Raw genomic sequence first — 14493 nt, forward strand, 5'->3', positions numbered from 1 at the left:
GGGAGGACGAGCTCTACTCTGGGGGGTGGGGCTGGAGCCAAGATTGTAAACCAACCAGTTAGAGTTTTCTAAGCACCTCCTGCTTTATGTCCCGTGTGCTGCGCAGTATGTGTTTAGGACAGGGCCTGGAGCCCCTGTGAAGGTTCTGAGAGCCGGGTGTGTGTTTTGGGAATGGATGTTTGTGAGGGAAAGTTCTCAGTCTGTGTTAATGTGCAAAACTCTGGAATGCATACTGACAAGTACATACCTGCAGTCAAAGGGGATATTCATTCAATATATGCTGTAAGAGAGCACGTGCCTTTTGATGGCCTGTCTCAGACAGAACAAGCTCTGGGTTCTGTTCAAATTTAGAAACTCTTTCGGTTCACGCTGCACACAGCAGGCACTCACATAGTTGTCAAACGAATGATTGTTTCCATTTTATTAAAGTTTGATCGTTTTAGGAAATATATAGGTTGGGTTACAAGTTTGAACTGGATGTTTTAAGAAAAATAAACTCACAGCCAGGCACCAACATCCATTTACAAAGTCTAGCAGTTTAAATCCTGGAATGGAATTTATATACTAGCTGGAGTCCTATCTCATGTCAAAAGCTTTCGCTATTTCATTTCATTCAACAAACATTTACAGAACACCTCGGCCAGGCGGCACTGGGTGTTGTTGCTGGAACTCATTTCCCTTGCCTCTGTGCCACATTAGTCTGGGTGCTGCAATTAAAGCTTAATTATATGCTATCTTGTATTGTTCCTTAATTGTTGCATGTGCATTCATCTACTTCCAACTAGGCTGGATGTTCCTTGGGGGCAGGGACTATGTTATAAACTTCAGGATAGGTGAGGGACTTAGCAGAGAGCTGAATCTGCGGAAGTGAGTAAACACCCACTCTTTGAGGAAAAAGGGAAACAGAACCAAAAGCTATTTGTGACTTGTAGTAATACATAATATATCATAAGATACCTTAATAATTAGGGCACATACATTGGTTGTTAATTAAGTAAAATATGCCTTTAATAATAAAATGTAAAATTCGAATCTGCATTTTCATGTTAAGGGCAGGCTTTGCATATTAATATAATTGCTGTGGTCCCCCAAATGCTTTCATTCTTGTGCTCTTGAATGTAAAACAAGAATGTTTCCTTGAGGATGAGAATTAAAAGGTAGAACCAGTCTTTGGTGAATTATTCGATGGCAGAATTAGCCTATAGCAGGATTTCTCAACGATGTCACTATTGACAATTCAGACCAGGTAATTCTTTGTTGTATGGGGCTGTCCTCTGCATTGCCGGACGTTTAGCAGCATCGTTGGGCTATACCTATTAGATGCTAGGAACACCACTACCCCAAGTTGTGACAATTAAAAATGTCTCCAGACATTGCCAAATGTCTCCTGGGGGCAAAATCACCCCCAGTTGAGAACCAATGTCCTATAGGAATTTTTTTTTTTTTTTTTAGATTTTTTTCTTTTGTAACAAATGGTGGACGTGGGGGAAGGGAAATAATATCTAGTGTTTATTTGGTGTGAGCTAGGCACTATACCTATGTTTTTTATTTCATCTTACAGATAAAGAAACTGAGGTTCAGAGACATAAAAGAACCTGCTGAAGATCATAAAACTAGTTCAGCAGTAAAATCAGGATTGCAAACCAGTCTTGTCTGACTGCAAAGCCTTTAGTCCTTTCCTACACACTCCCCACTGCCTCTCTGCAGGAAAAACAGCATACCTCAAATTGAAGGTGAACGGACTGCAAACTCAACAAGTATGTCCAAAAATATTTTAAAACTTCTGGGGGGAGGGGATTTATTTCTTTTATCCATTAAACTTATTTGAATATGACTCTATATGCTCACACATATAGGTACTGGGGCTCCTCACTACCGTTGGGGCTCTGGTGTTATCTCTGAAAAACACAGAGCAACACAATGGATCAGCTTCAATTCTCCTTGTTACAAATTATACAAAAGCCAGAGCCTAACGGTGCCAAAAGCAACTGGTATTGTTTACATAAGGGCTGAAGGCTAATAGTTAACTTTCTCTCAAGTTAATTCCAGAAACAGCAAATAACGCCTCACTTTACAACTACAAACGAGTGAGATCGAGTAAAATGTCATAAAATGGAGAAGACAACATTAAAGCAAAGGAAGATGGAAAGGTTGGTTCCAGCGTTCCCTCCCTCTCGCCTTTCGCTCATGCTCGGCGGGTTGGGGCGGCGCGGCCTGGGTCTCGATCGCCCCCGCCAAGCGCCCGTCGGAGGCGCCCGGAGCCCGCTGGCGGCATTTCCCGCCTTGGGGCGAGCTCGGCCTCTCTCGGAGAAGCCTGTCCCAGAGCCCGGCCTGGAAAAACAACAGCAAGAAACTTTGGCTCGGTTGCCGGTTCAGTGAAAACAGGCTAAGACTCAAGTTTGGTTCGGGGCTGCAGCCGCCGGGTCCGATTTGGGGGTGGGGGCGGGGGCTTCACCACTCGGTCAGGTTCAAGTGCGCATGTGCGCGAGGAGTCGCTCGGGCACTTATTGAGCGCCCACTGTCTACGAGCGGCCGGGGGTGTGTACGCCGGGCGCGCGCTGGGGGGGTGTTGGGGCGGGGGACGCGGGCGCGCGTGGCCGGCGAGGCGCGCGCAGGCGGCGTGCGCGCGCGGCGCCGGGGGAGGGGGGCGGGGGACGGGGGGCGGGGGGCGGGGGGGGGGGAACGGAGGGAGGGCGGCGAGGGGGTGTGTCCCCCGCCTCGCCCCGGCGCTCGCTGGCTGGCGCGCGCCTCCGCTCCCTTCCCGGGCGGGGAATCCGGGCCGGGTTGTGGCCGCGGCCGCGTACGTGAGCGCAGTGTCCCGGAGAGGGAGGGCAGGCCGGCCAGGTGGGCGCGAACGGAGCCTCGGCGGGCGGGCGGGCGACCGGAGCGGAGCCGGGCGGTGGGCCGCGCCGGGTGGGCGGGGGCCGCGACAGCCGCAGCCCCGAGCCGAGCCGAGCTGTCCGAGCGGGAGCTGCCCGGCCCGCGCCACCGCTCGTGGCGGGGCGAGGTGAGCTGCGCGGGGACCTCGCGGCGCTGCAGCCCGGGGACGGGGGCGGCCCGGGAACTTCCCACGCTCCGCACGCCCACGGGGGCCGGGCAGGCGACAGGAGGGCCCGGGAGGCGGGCGCCGCCGGGGCAGCGGCCGGTCAGGGCGCGGGGGCGCTGCGGCAGTGGCCGAGCCGGCCGGGAGAGGGTGGCCGCCCGCCCTCCCGTGCGCCGCCTTGTTTATCTCGCCCGCCGCCGGCGCTCGCCGAGGAATCCCCTCCCCAACTTTGAGCGCCGGCCGGGAGTCGCCTCTCCGCCGGAGGGTGACCTGCCCCCTCCCTGACCCTTTCCGGCCGGGCCGCCGGCCCAGTTCTCCCGGCGCCCCGCGCGTTCCTGCCCGCTCCGCCGGGCGGCCGGGCGGGCGAGTGCCGCGCTCCGGGACGCGCGGCTCGACACACCCTCCACCTCGGGGGCTGGCCCCCACCCTCCCGGTCCCCTTCTGCCCACCCCCGCTTCCTTCTGCGCGCCTTCACCCTGCCTCTCCTCGCCGGCGGCCCCTGACCCTCCTCAGCACTGGCACTGTGGGCATGTGGGGTGCCCGGGTGGGGACCTGGACGGGGAGTTTGTCATGTGCAATTTCAAAGGCAGCATTTTCTTTCCTGCCTGGGAATTCAGGGCTCAGCGCCTTCACTTTGGGACGGACGCAGTAACCTAAAGAAGCCCACCTGCCAGGCGGCGAGGGGGGTCCCGCTGCCCCCTTGATTGCAGGCAGCCTGGGCCAATGTTCGGTGGCTTTGGAGCGCTTCTCGCAGGCCGGCGTTCTCCTGATGCCAGGCGGCCAGGTGCAGGGGTTACCTACAGGCCACCGGTCCGTTCTTTACACTCCCTTTTCTAGAAAAGTGTATTTGGTGCATTTTGCCTGGAAGTGAGTGATCCACAGGTATTGAAGGCCTTTTTGACACCCTCCTAAGATGTTGTGTAAACAGAGGTTCTGGGTCTCAGGGAACTTGAAACACCAGGAAACATAGCAATTAAGTTCAACTCCACAGGTACCTCTGGGGGGCTGCTGCGTTCTCAGCACCATGCCAGCTTCTCTGGGAGATAAAAGACACTCAAGAAATCTAAGGCCTCAGAAAGCCTACTGACCAGGTAGAAGTGATTTGAGAGCTCAAGTTCAAATTAATGTGCGCAGACTGCGTAAGTGACTGCAAATGCTGGGGGACAGGGGGACTATCAAAGGCAAGGTCAGAGTTGGGGAATGGACTTAGAGTCCTAAGTTAGGAAATAAGTTATGAACGTGAAGGATAACCGGCAAAGGCCAAAGGCAAGGGAGAAAGAAGTAACGGGTGTGAGAGGTCAGAAAGGGACTACGGAGTAGAAGAGGTTCAAACAGTTATCTTAGTGAGGAGGATGCAAAAGATACATGAGATGATTCCCTCCAGGGTTTATAACCTCGGGGGGCGGGGGGACAGAAAGACTTGAGCATGGGAAATAAGACCTCAAGATAGGGCACAATGACCTGGCAAACTGCGAGGTGTAGAATAGGTGCTGTTGGCGTTCAGAGAAGGACTAGGGTAGGAACCACCAGAACTGTATTTCTGGAGCGTGAGACCTTTGAGATGGGCCATGAGGTGCAAATGAACATGACTTTTCCTGAGAGACAAGGAGATGGCCTTGGCCAGACCGGGGGTGTTTCCTGAACAGTAGGAGATAAAGATAGAGAGGAACAATGGTTGAGGTTGTGAACGTCCTAGAAAGCCAGACTGGGGGATTGCATTTTACCCTGTGTGTACTGGGGAGATAGTAAAGGTTTCTGAGCCAGAGACTGATGTAAGGAAAGGGTATTTGGAAAGATTTTTAAAAGTAATGTTAGGAGACAAATCAGTAGGCTGTTACAGTTGTGGAGTGCCCAGGGCTTGGACTGGGATAACTGGAAATGGAAAACAGGGTGGATTTTAGAAACATTACTGTTGAAATAATCTGTTGACAGGGGCAGGGTGAAGGAAGGAGATGAATGGAAATTAATTCTTTGTGGAAATTGATTACACGCCAGGGCCTTGGAGCTGCTGTAGTTGGTAACTTGAGAAATCGGAAATGTGTGTTTTGGAGAGAAGTAATTGACACTCAGGCTGCAGGGAAGTTTCTTGTGTTTGCCAAGAGGTCGAAACATAGGTGTCCTGCTAGCAGCTGTGGCTCTGAGGTTGGTGGGAAACCAGGGTGTGTAGGGTGGAAAAGGCTGCCAAAGCCGGGGAGGGAAGGCACTCCGAGGAGTGTCTTCTTGGTCATGGGGTGGGGGGCAGTAGAGGATGCTGTTGAGGGGGACTGGGGGTCTGAGTTGGAAGGTTCTGTTCTGTCTTGCCATTCAGAAGATACCACCTGGTCCTGAACATGAATTTGGCAAAGTAACTCGGAGGAAATGAGGCTCCAAGGAAGATGGACCACTTCTTCTGCTAACCAGGAGGGTGAGGGTGGGATTGGAGATTTGAGGGAAGTAGAATGGAATTCAATAAGCACATACATTGCTGGGCTTTGAAATACGTTGAATTTTGCTCTCCACTGAGACCTTCAGTCTAGTCCTGTTGTCCCCTTGTAGATGTGCATGGGGGAAGCAACAAGATGAGGGGGCAGCAAGATGATCTAAAAGAGGAAGGAGAAGATTGTGGGCCTAGGGATAGTGCCTTTCCCTGGGCCAGGTCCCTCCGAACCAGAGCCCTTGCCAGTTTCCAGGAAGCCAGCGACCAGCCCGCAGAGGGGAGCTGGGGCTTCTCCTGAGCTCTGAATTCTGCTTTCCTGTTGCAAGGGTGACTTAGGGTGATTTGCTGAACAAACTCCCTAAGCCTCAACTTGCAGCATCCGAGGGCTGGTGAATTTGAAGGGTGATTGCAAAAAGTTGCAGAATGAGTGAGAATGTAATTGCAGTTACTTAGCCTCCCTGTTTCTCTGAGTTGCAGGACCAGTGAACTAGCAGGGGAAGCTGACTCGTGTGGGGAGAGGTAGCCGTCAGATAGTTTTTTCTTTTTAGGGAATATGTGACTGTCAAAAAAAAAAAGCAAAGTTGCGTAGAGCGCTGGTGGAGCTCATCTCGTTAGCAGTGTTTTCTACACTTCCGACCATGACCTACATTAGGAAATAAACTTTGTATCATGACCTAGTATACTCAATCATGTATGTAAAAATCTAATTTAAGTTCATGAGTACTACCTCTTTTGCTTGGTGCAATCTCCTCTGGTACTTTTATTTTCTATTCCATTATTTTTCATTTAAAAATGCTTATTGTTTCCCACTAAGTCGATGTAACCGGTCTGTAATGGATCATCACTCACAGTTGGGAAAACAGCTATAGAGCATTTTCATATCTAGGAAGTATTTAGTAAGCTGCACCAGGGCAGAGCTACCCTTATTTGTGCTGGAGGTGGAAGGAAGCATGAGGAAGGGATTGAAAGTTTACAGGCTCCATGGAAAGATAGGATCCACCTGTGATTAAGGAGCAAGGCAAGATGACGAAACGCCAAGATGAAAAATAAGTAGCCATAGGGCTCAGGAGAAGGGGCCACGCTTGTTTGGCTTGGAGAAACTTGCTGGAATAGGGAAGGAAGTCTGGGAAGAACCCTTTGGGGTGTCTCATGGTGCCACACAGGTGGGGTGTGGATCACGGGCCACAGCTTGGAGTTAGGGGTGTACATAGTGTGCGGAAGAGTGAAGAACAGAGGTCCTTGTGAGAGGAGGGAGCGGTCAGGCTGGAAAGGTCGGTTAGGATCAAAGGGTAGTGGAAGGGTTGTAAACGGGAGGCCCGAAGAATGTATTCAACCTTCAGATGAGTTGTCATTGGGACCACGCAAAGGTTTTCAAAAATTAGGAGCAATCCAGAAAACCTCTGGAGTTGGGACTCTGGTAAAGAGAGCAGGCAGGTCTGTGCAGCTGAGTGGCAGCTGCCCCCTGTGGGCGGGATATGGCCCGGGGCTCCCAGCCGTCCCAGTTCCCATTCTTTCTGTTGCCTCAATCCAGTCGAAGTCAATTCCCTGCTCAGCCCTGCAGGCCTTTGGGTTTGTGACCTGAGTTTTCAAGAGACTCGAAGGCCAAGTAGGGACTTTGGGATCGCGTCCCTGGCTCTGGGTGGCCTCCGCGGGGATTCGGGTAGGAGCGTGACATGGAATCTGAGAGCCTTGTGTGCAAATGATTTGTTTTGGGCAGGTGAGCAGCGCTTTCTGAGTTGCTGCCGGCTGGCACTGTGAAATATTTTTCTGATGACTGGAATGGTACTAATTAGAGACGGCTTTGGGCTGTATTCTCTATGGTGAAGCCAATTTCTAGCGACCCCAAGATCTCTCAGGCCTTGCCATTTTCCACTTCAGGCTGACCTGGTTAGCTGGTGGCTCCTGTCACGTATCCTCTGAGAACGATGTCGGGGTAATAACTTGGTGAGATGTGAGTCATGGCCGCCAAGTGCCGCAAGACATTAGATTCTCAGGAGCTTTGGTTCTGTGAGTCAGTAATAAAGGAACGGCAAGGAGAGGGGCTGTGTCACTTCTTATTTCCTTCTTCCTAGGATGGGCCCGGGGGTAGGCCTCCAGGATGCAGAGATTGAGAAGCCAGGATTCGTAATGACTACGGAATAATTGGTTCAAGGTGTGAATGCAAATGACTCCTGGAAAACTAGGCTGATTTGGGACCAGCTGAAATGAATAAGTTCAGATCTCTGTGGTCTGGAGACAGTTTGGTTTACCCTGGGGGTCCATAACCGCCTGTGATTCAGAGCCCTTCCCTGGGGGAGCCACAGGTGACAGGGACTGAATAAGAGCCACCCTGCTTTATACAGGTACGCAATCTGATTATTTTAAAATACAGGTTTTGGGGAAAAAACGTAGAAACTGAAATGCTTTTTGCTTAATTGCTTGAAAAAGTGTGCCCTTAGGATGCAGGGATAATCAGAAGTCAGCCAGATCGTATCAAATTAAACCCATTTCCTGTTTTATATGATGGTTACTATATCAGAGAAATGGTGCAGCAGCTATAGTACACTTTGTCTTTAGTAAAGTACTTAACAATTTCTGAAGATATGAAGGTCCATATTAAATAAGTGGTAGAATGTGGGCTGGATGGTGTTATTATTTTAATTTGATTGTCATATGCAAAAACTGTTAATTAGTGGCACCGAGTCAGCCTGGAAAGGGGTCTGAAAATGAGTGCCATAGGGTTCTATTCTTGGCCTTGAGCTGTTCAACATTTATTCCAGTGCCGTGGATCAAGATACAGAAGGTATGTTTGTCAGCTTTGTTGATGGCGTAGAGGTGGGAGGAATTGCTTATTTAGTAGATAAACCAAGGTTCAGAGATATCCAGAATAAGGGCCCAAATTTAAAAAAGAAATTCAGTAAGGGATAAATGTAAAGTCTGATTTTAGTTTTTAAAATTTGAATTGTAATGTTCATACATTCTGGTAAGATAATTCCACTTCTGGAGACCACATCCAAAATGTAGATGATGCTTTGTGCACAGAGATTATTTAGAGGTTTTTTTTTTTTTCCTTTTTTTTTTAAACTATAATGGAAAATTGGAAACAACCTAAATATCCAGTGGTGCGACTGGGCTGGAAGTAATCCGAAAGTGATTCCACTAATATTCCGTAATAGTGGAATATTATGGCCATTAAAAATAATGTTTAGGAATAACTTTAAAATAACATGGACAGATGTTTCTGCTAAAAGTTAAGGTGCATCTACAATATGATTTCAAATCTTAAAGGAACGAAGTGCATAGAAAATGACTGGAAGGAAATATATTAAAAATTCTAATACCAAAATACTAATATTGGTTACTTCTAAATGGATGAGTTGAGTGACTTTCTTTTTTTACATTTTAAATTTACTATTTGTATTTTTTGTAGTGTGTATGTATATCACAGTGGAAAAAACACTACCATATATGTAAGTATATTTTTTAAAATATACTTTATTTTTTAGACCAGTTTTATGTTCACAGCAAAACTGAGAGGAAAGTGCAGAGAGTTCCCACATACCCCCTGCCCCCTTCACATGCACATCCCCCTACCATCAACATCCCCTACCAGATGGTACATTTGTTATAACTGATGAACCTACACCGTCATAATCACCCAAAGTCCATAGGTGACATTAGGGTTCACTCTTGGTGCTGTACCTTCTGAGTTTGGACAAATGTACCCACCATTATAGTATCATATAGAGTACTTTCACGGCCCTAAAATCCTCTGTGCTCTGCCTATTCATCCCTCCCTCCCCACAACCTTTGGTAACCAGTAATCCTTTTACTGCCTCCACAGTTTTGCTTTTTCTAGAACGTTATACAGTTGGAATCATACAGTATATAGTCTTTTCAGATTGGCTTCTGTCACTGGGTAATATGCATCTAATCTTCCTCCATGTCTTTTCGTGGCTTGATAGCTCATTTCTTTTTAGCACTGAATAATATTCCATTATCTGGATGTCCCACAGTGTATTTATCCATTCAGCTACTGAAGGACGTCCTGGTTGCTTCCAAGTTTTGGCAATCATTATGAATGAAGCTGCTATAGACACCCGTATGCAGGTTTTAGTGTGGACATAAATTTGCAACTCCTTTGGATAAATACCAAGGAGGGCAGTTGCTGGGTCATATGGTAAGAGTGTGTTTAGTGTTGTAAGAAAGCACCAAACTGTCTTCCAAAGTGCCTTCACCATTTTGCATTCCTACCAGCAAAGAATGAGAGTTCCTGTTGCTCTGTATCCTCACCAGCATTTGGTGTTGTCAGTTATCTGGATTTTGGCCATTCTCTTAACTGTGTAGTGGTATCTCATTTTAATTTGCATTTCCCTAATGATTTGTGATGACATCTTATGTGCTTTTTTTGTTATCTGTATGTCTTCTTTGGTGAGGTATCTGTTAAGGTCTTTGGCTCCCTTTTTAAAATTGAGTTGTTTGTTTTCTTATTGTTGAGTTTTAAGAGTTCTTTGTATATTATGGATAACAGTCCTTTATCAGATGTGTCTTTTGCAAATATTTTCTCCCAGCCCGTGGTTTGTCTCTTCATTCTCTTGAACACTGCTATTTTAAAAACATTTTATCGTTCAAGGACAGGATGGGTAAAGGTAGATGATTCATTTAGTGACTAATCTTGAGTATTTACCTGCATGTGTCAAGCACTGACTAGGTACTGGAGTCAAAAAAAGAAGACTCAGTCCCTGACCTGAAGTTGATGATCTGATTGAAAGGGGGAGACTGACAGGTAAACAGACAAGCACAGTGTAACCCTGGTGGTCCTCCAGGTACCGAGGAAGGGGCAGATCATGTGGGAAAAAAGTTTTGAGATTGTTCTGTTCATGAGTTAAATGTGAGCCCTGAGTGGGATGAAGCTTTTTAGAAATTGAATCCCATTAATTACTGGATCAGAAATTCATCAGTCCAATCACAGGGTCTAGTTTTAATGACCTCTGCTGGTCATGTGACATTCGGACCACTGGGGGGGGCATGATTTAAAAGAAACATGAACAAACAAGGCTTCACCCACAGGAAGGAGACTAGGATGCTGTGGGATCAGGAATGACCGGAGTGCATTCATGGGGTGGGTACACAATAGCCCTTTTCAAATATTTTCTTGGTTATGAGGTATAGGAAGGAGTCGACTTGTTCATTTCTGCTCTGGTGTTGGAGTATGACCAATGGCTAGAACAACTGCTTTATCCTCTCTAGCTTCAGATTCTTCTTCTGTAGAGTGATTGCATTACATGATTCCTTATCCACTGAATGATTACACTGAAGGTGACGAGCTTTAAGGTTCCTTTTAACCCTAAAGACTGGGAGAGCAGATTTCAGTTCCATCAGAAGAGGAATTTTCTAGCTGGCAGGTCTGACCAGCAGTGGAAATGTCTGCCCGTGGAGTAGTGAGCTCCCCATCATTGAAGGTATTCAGGTTGGGCTGAAAGCTGTGGATTAGGGGTGCTGTAGAAGAGAACAGGAATTAGGCTGGCCTCCAAGGTCCTTTCTCATTCTTGGGTTATTGTGTGACTTGTCAAAGCTGAAAGATAATGTGGAATATGGAATATACCTCTAGTGTGTAGTACTGGGGTCAAATCATCATTTTAAGCTCTTTAAAAAAATGTTAATAAGTGGGTCCTAACATTTTCAAGAGATCTTCTGGGGTTATTTTAGAAAGGAGGAAGAGAACTATTCCAAGGTGGGTCAGGACTCAGTTTGTGGCCCCAGGGCTGCTGAAAATGGAATTTTGTCTTTAGGGAAAGCAAGAAGGTGGGTGTGGGGTGGAAAATGGCAAATAACAATAAATAAAACAGATTGACATACGGAGGACTAATGTGTTTATTGGCCGGTTGTATTCAGTATAATGAATGAACCAAGATGGGGACCTTTAACTAACTCCTGGGTCCTCTGCTTGGCTGCGGAGGATCTGGGAGTGTCCTTGACCATCTCCTCCTTCATTTTCTCCACTGCAGATTTATATCACCAGGTGTAGCACGTTAAAAACCATCCCAACATCAGGGACGAGTCTGAACCTTGTGGTTGCTCTGTAGGCTTAGGGACAGAGGGAACAAGAGACAGATTTAAAGAAACTTTCGGGTGGGATTTTCCAGGAATGCATATATTTAGTTGCTATCCGACAGTAAATTTGTGGTTTGAATGAAAATTTTTTTTGTTTTTGCATTTTTATTATTTGTACCTTACATGTGGAAGTTTAATTTTGCCTAAATTTTACTTAAATATATGGTTTATTTAGAATCCACCCTGATTATTTAAAAATTTTAGATTTTCTTCCTGATATTTTTGGATTACTTCTTTTGCTGTTGGGGACACTGCAAGGGCTAAGTCACTTAGCAGACATTTCTTAGAGAAAATCCACAAGGAGAACAGAGGTTTATCTCATCTTTTGGAGAAGAACACAAGATTTCTGTCACCAAGTGATTCATGCCTACATTTTGGCATTTGAAAAAAGTCAGTATTGGGCAAGGAAGTGCTCTCTTCACGTGGAGTAGTTTCAGGGTGCACACCTAGGGGGCGTCAGTTTTCGATGTATGTAAAAAATGTAGGCAGAACTTGGTAATTGGAACTAAAGTTGGAAGTCTTTGTGCACTTGATAAAGGGCCCAGGCCGCCTTTATCTCAGCATCATTTGGACCTCACACAGTGTATGGCACGTCATCTGTGCTTGTCGCATTGCTGTGAATCGGCTCCCTGGGCCACAGAACAGTGGGTATGGGAAAAACTTAGGGTATCATACTTTTTTTTTTTTTTTTTAAGGCAAAACATGATAAGAAGTAACAGCTCTCAGCCTTTTTTGTCCTTTGAGTATTGGGAAGCCATAAAACTCTTTTAGTAAAAACAACCACACTCAGTGGTTGTTTTTCAAAGTGCAGGGGGAATGAAAAACTCCCTGTCCTCTATTTTTCTTCTGCCGAAAACGAATTGCTCCTGGTGCGCCGTTCTTAAATTCCTGTGTCCTCTATCCATTTTAATCTTGTTATCTATTTTTATGGTGACTGTCGCCATGGTACTTGTGCTCTTTACATAGCACAACAGAGATTTCAGATGTCTGATAGGACAGCTCAAAGTTCTGCTGCAGCTAGCAGAGAAACTGTACTGGGGTAGTTTTTTTTTTTTTTTTTTTTTTTAAATTGAGGTGTAATTTGCATACAGTGGAATGCTCAGATCTGAAATGTGCTATTTGATCAGTTCTGACAAATGCATTTCGAGACAGAACATTTCCATCACCTCCGAAGTGTTCCACGTGACCTTTTCCAGTGAATCTTCCCCCGATCGGAAGGACCACAGCTCTGTTTTCTATCACCCTAGGTTAGTTTTGCCTACCCTAGGTCCTTAATATTAGAATTTTGTGTTTCTAAGGACTTTTCACGTAGTGTCTTGAAGAGGTGGAGGTGGAGGAGTGTCTGTGTTTAAAAATCAGCGTTCTGTGTGGTTAGGTGCCCCTGGGGGAGTAAATGATATTTTGGAGCTTTTCTAATGTGGTGGTCAGATTCTTCCTTCTCATTAGCCCACAGGATCTGAATTTATGTTAGAAATCCTGATTCCCGGATGGAAGAGTCTGAGGCACAGCCGGCTAGGCCTGGTGTGGATTACGTGTGGTTGGGCGAGGGCTGCCATTATTGGCAAGTGCGTGTGTGCGTGTGCATGTGCGTCTGTGTGTGTGTGTGTGTGTGTGTGTGTGTGTGTGTGGTGGAGAGCTGGAACGCTCAACTAGAAGAACTGAAATCGCTCCTTGGACATCCCTTTGAATTACCCAGAAGTCCTCTGACATGCCTTTCTCTTTTTTCTTGCCTCTTCCTTGAACTAGTGTATAAATTGAACGGTCCACAGAGTCACAGAGTTGGGCTTCTAATATTGAAACAAGATCTGTGTTGCAGAGCCCACTGCTTTGTACTGCTGAGCGCTCAGCCTCCCGGGAAGCGTGTGTGAGATTCGAGTAGAAATTGCCCCCAAACACGTGACTGAAATGTACGGAGCAGGGTCAGTTTCTTTCTTTTTTTAAAAAATTACATGGTGAAATGAAATTTTCATTACACAAGTAGTACTTGAACACATTCTCTGTAGGGGGAAAAAAAATGCAAACCTTCCAGAGCAAACAAAATCTTCCTTGACAACCACTCCTAATCCCAGCCTTTCCCCAGAGGTTAACCACTGTTAGGAGTTTGTTGGTATTCTCCAAATGCTTAACATACTTGCATTTATACCTAAAGAACTTAAAAGAAGCCAAGTGCACTCACTAGAGTAGTAGTGTGCTGGCCCTCCCCCCCCCACTACATCTCAGGGATGGCTTGCTGTCAATATGTATAAGTCTTACTGATTTTGTTTAACTCCTGCATAGCCTTCTTTAGAATCACAAGGCTAAACTGTTGGTTGATTTAGCCTAATTGATGGCCATTTAAGTTATTTCCAAATCCTCTGCTGTTACAAATGCTGTTACAATAAACATGGCCGTACATGCCTCTTTGTCACACACGTGAGTGTTTCTCTAGGGTAGATCCTGAGAAAGGGGACTTGCTAGGTAACAGGGTACATTAATTTTAAATCTTAATAAAGACCCATTACAAGGTCAGTTCCAAGCTTAGATTTAACGTAGGCCGGGCATACATGAGGTGGGCTCAGACACGAAGCAACTGTTTTCTAAGAATGGGGCAGGCTTTAGGGTGTGCGAGTGTGTGGCCCCCATGCTTCAACACGGTTTGGCTGGAAGGGTGGGTGTTGGGAAGGGCTTCGCTGAGCCCCATAGTCAGTTCTGTCTGGCCCCCTGAGGACTTTGGCCTGCGTGTTGGAAAGGAATTACCGGATGGATGAACAGAAGTGGTGGACTCTGGATGGTAAATTCTAAACCCAGTTCATTCCCTAGCTGGACATCTTCAACGCATCTGTGAGTCTTCTCCGTCCGTCTTTAGAATACAAAGTGTGGCCTCACGCTAATTATACAGCACAGATCTATGAACGTCACTCTGGAGCGTATTAAGTGCTTTAATAAACAAGTGCTGGGTGTG

The 14493-nt window shown here is 46.7% G+C and overlaps 1 protein-coding gene across 3 annotated transcripts in view; it reads left to right on the forward strand.

Annotated features, from left to right (window-relative positions):
- The first annotated feature begins 1601 nt into the window (after positions 1-1601).
- ZNF395 (zinc finger protein 395) overlaps positions 1602-14493 on the forward strand; it is a 40482-nt gene continuing 27590 nt past the window's right edge. Inside the window, exon 1 of one of the 3 annotated variants that reach the window (XM_036855305.1) lies at positions 1602-2150. In XM_036855305.1, coding sequence (XP_036711200.1) covers positions 2113-2150 — 38 coding nt within the window. In that variant the 5' untranslated portion in view covers positions 1602-2112. Of the gene's footprint in view, positions 2151-2689; positions 3008-14493 lie in introns of those variants that run through there. The other 2 variants (XM_036855308.1, XM_036855307.1) reach the window with 2 other exon arrangements.

Source organism: Balaenoptera musculus, chromosome 6 (genome assembly GCF_009873245.2).
Source record: "Balaenoptera musculus isolate JJ_BM4_2016_0621 chromosome 6, mBalMus1.pri.v3, whole genome shotgun sequence".
NCBI classification, from domain to species: domain Eukaryota; kingdom Metazoa; phylum Chordata; class Mammalia; order Artiodactyla; family Balaenopteridae; genus Balaenoptera; species Balaenoptera musculus.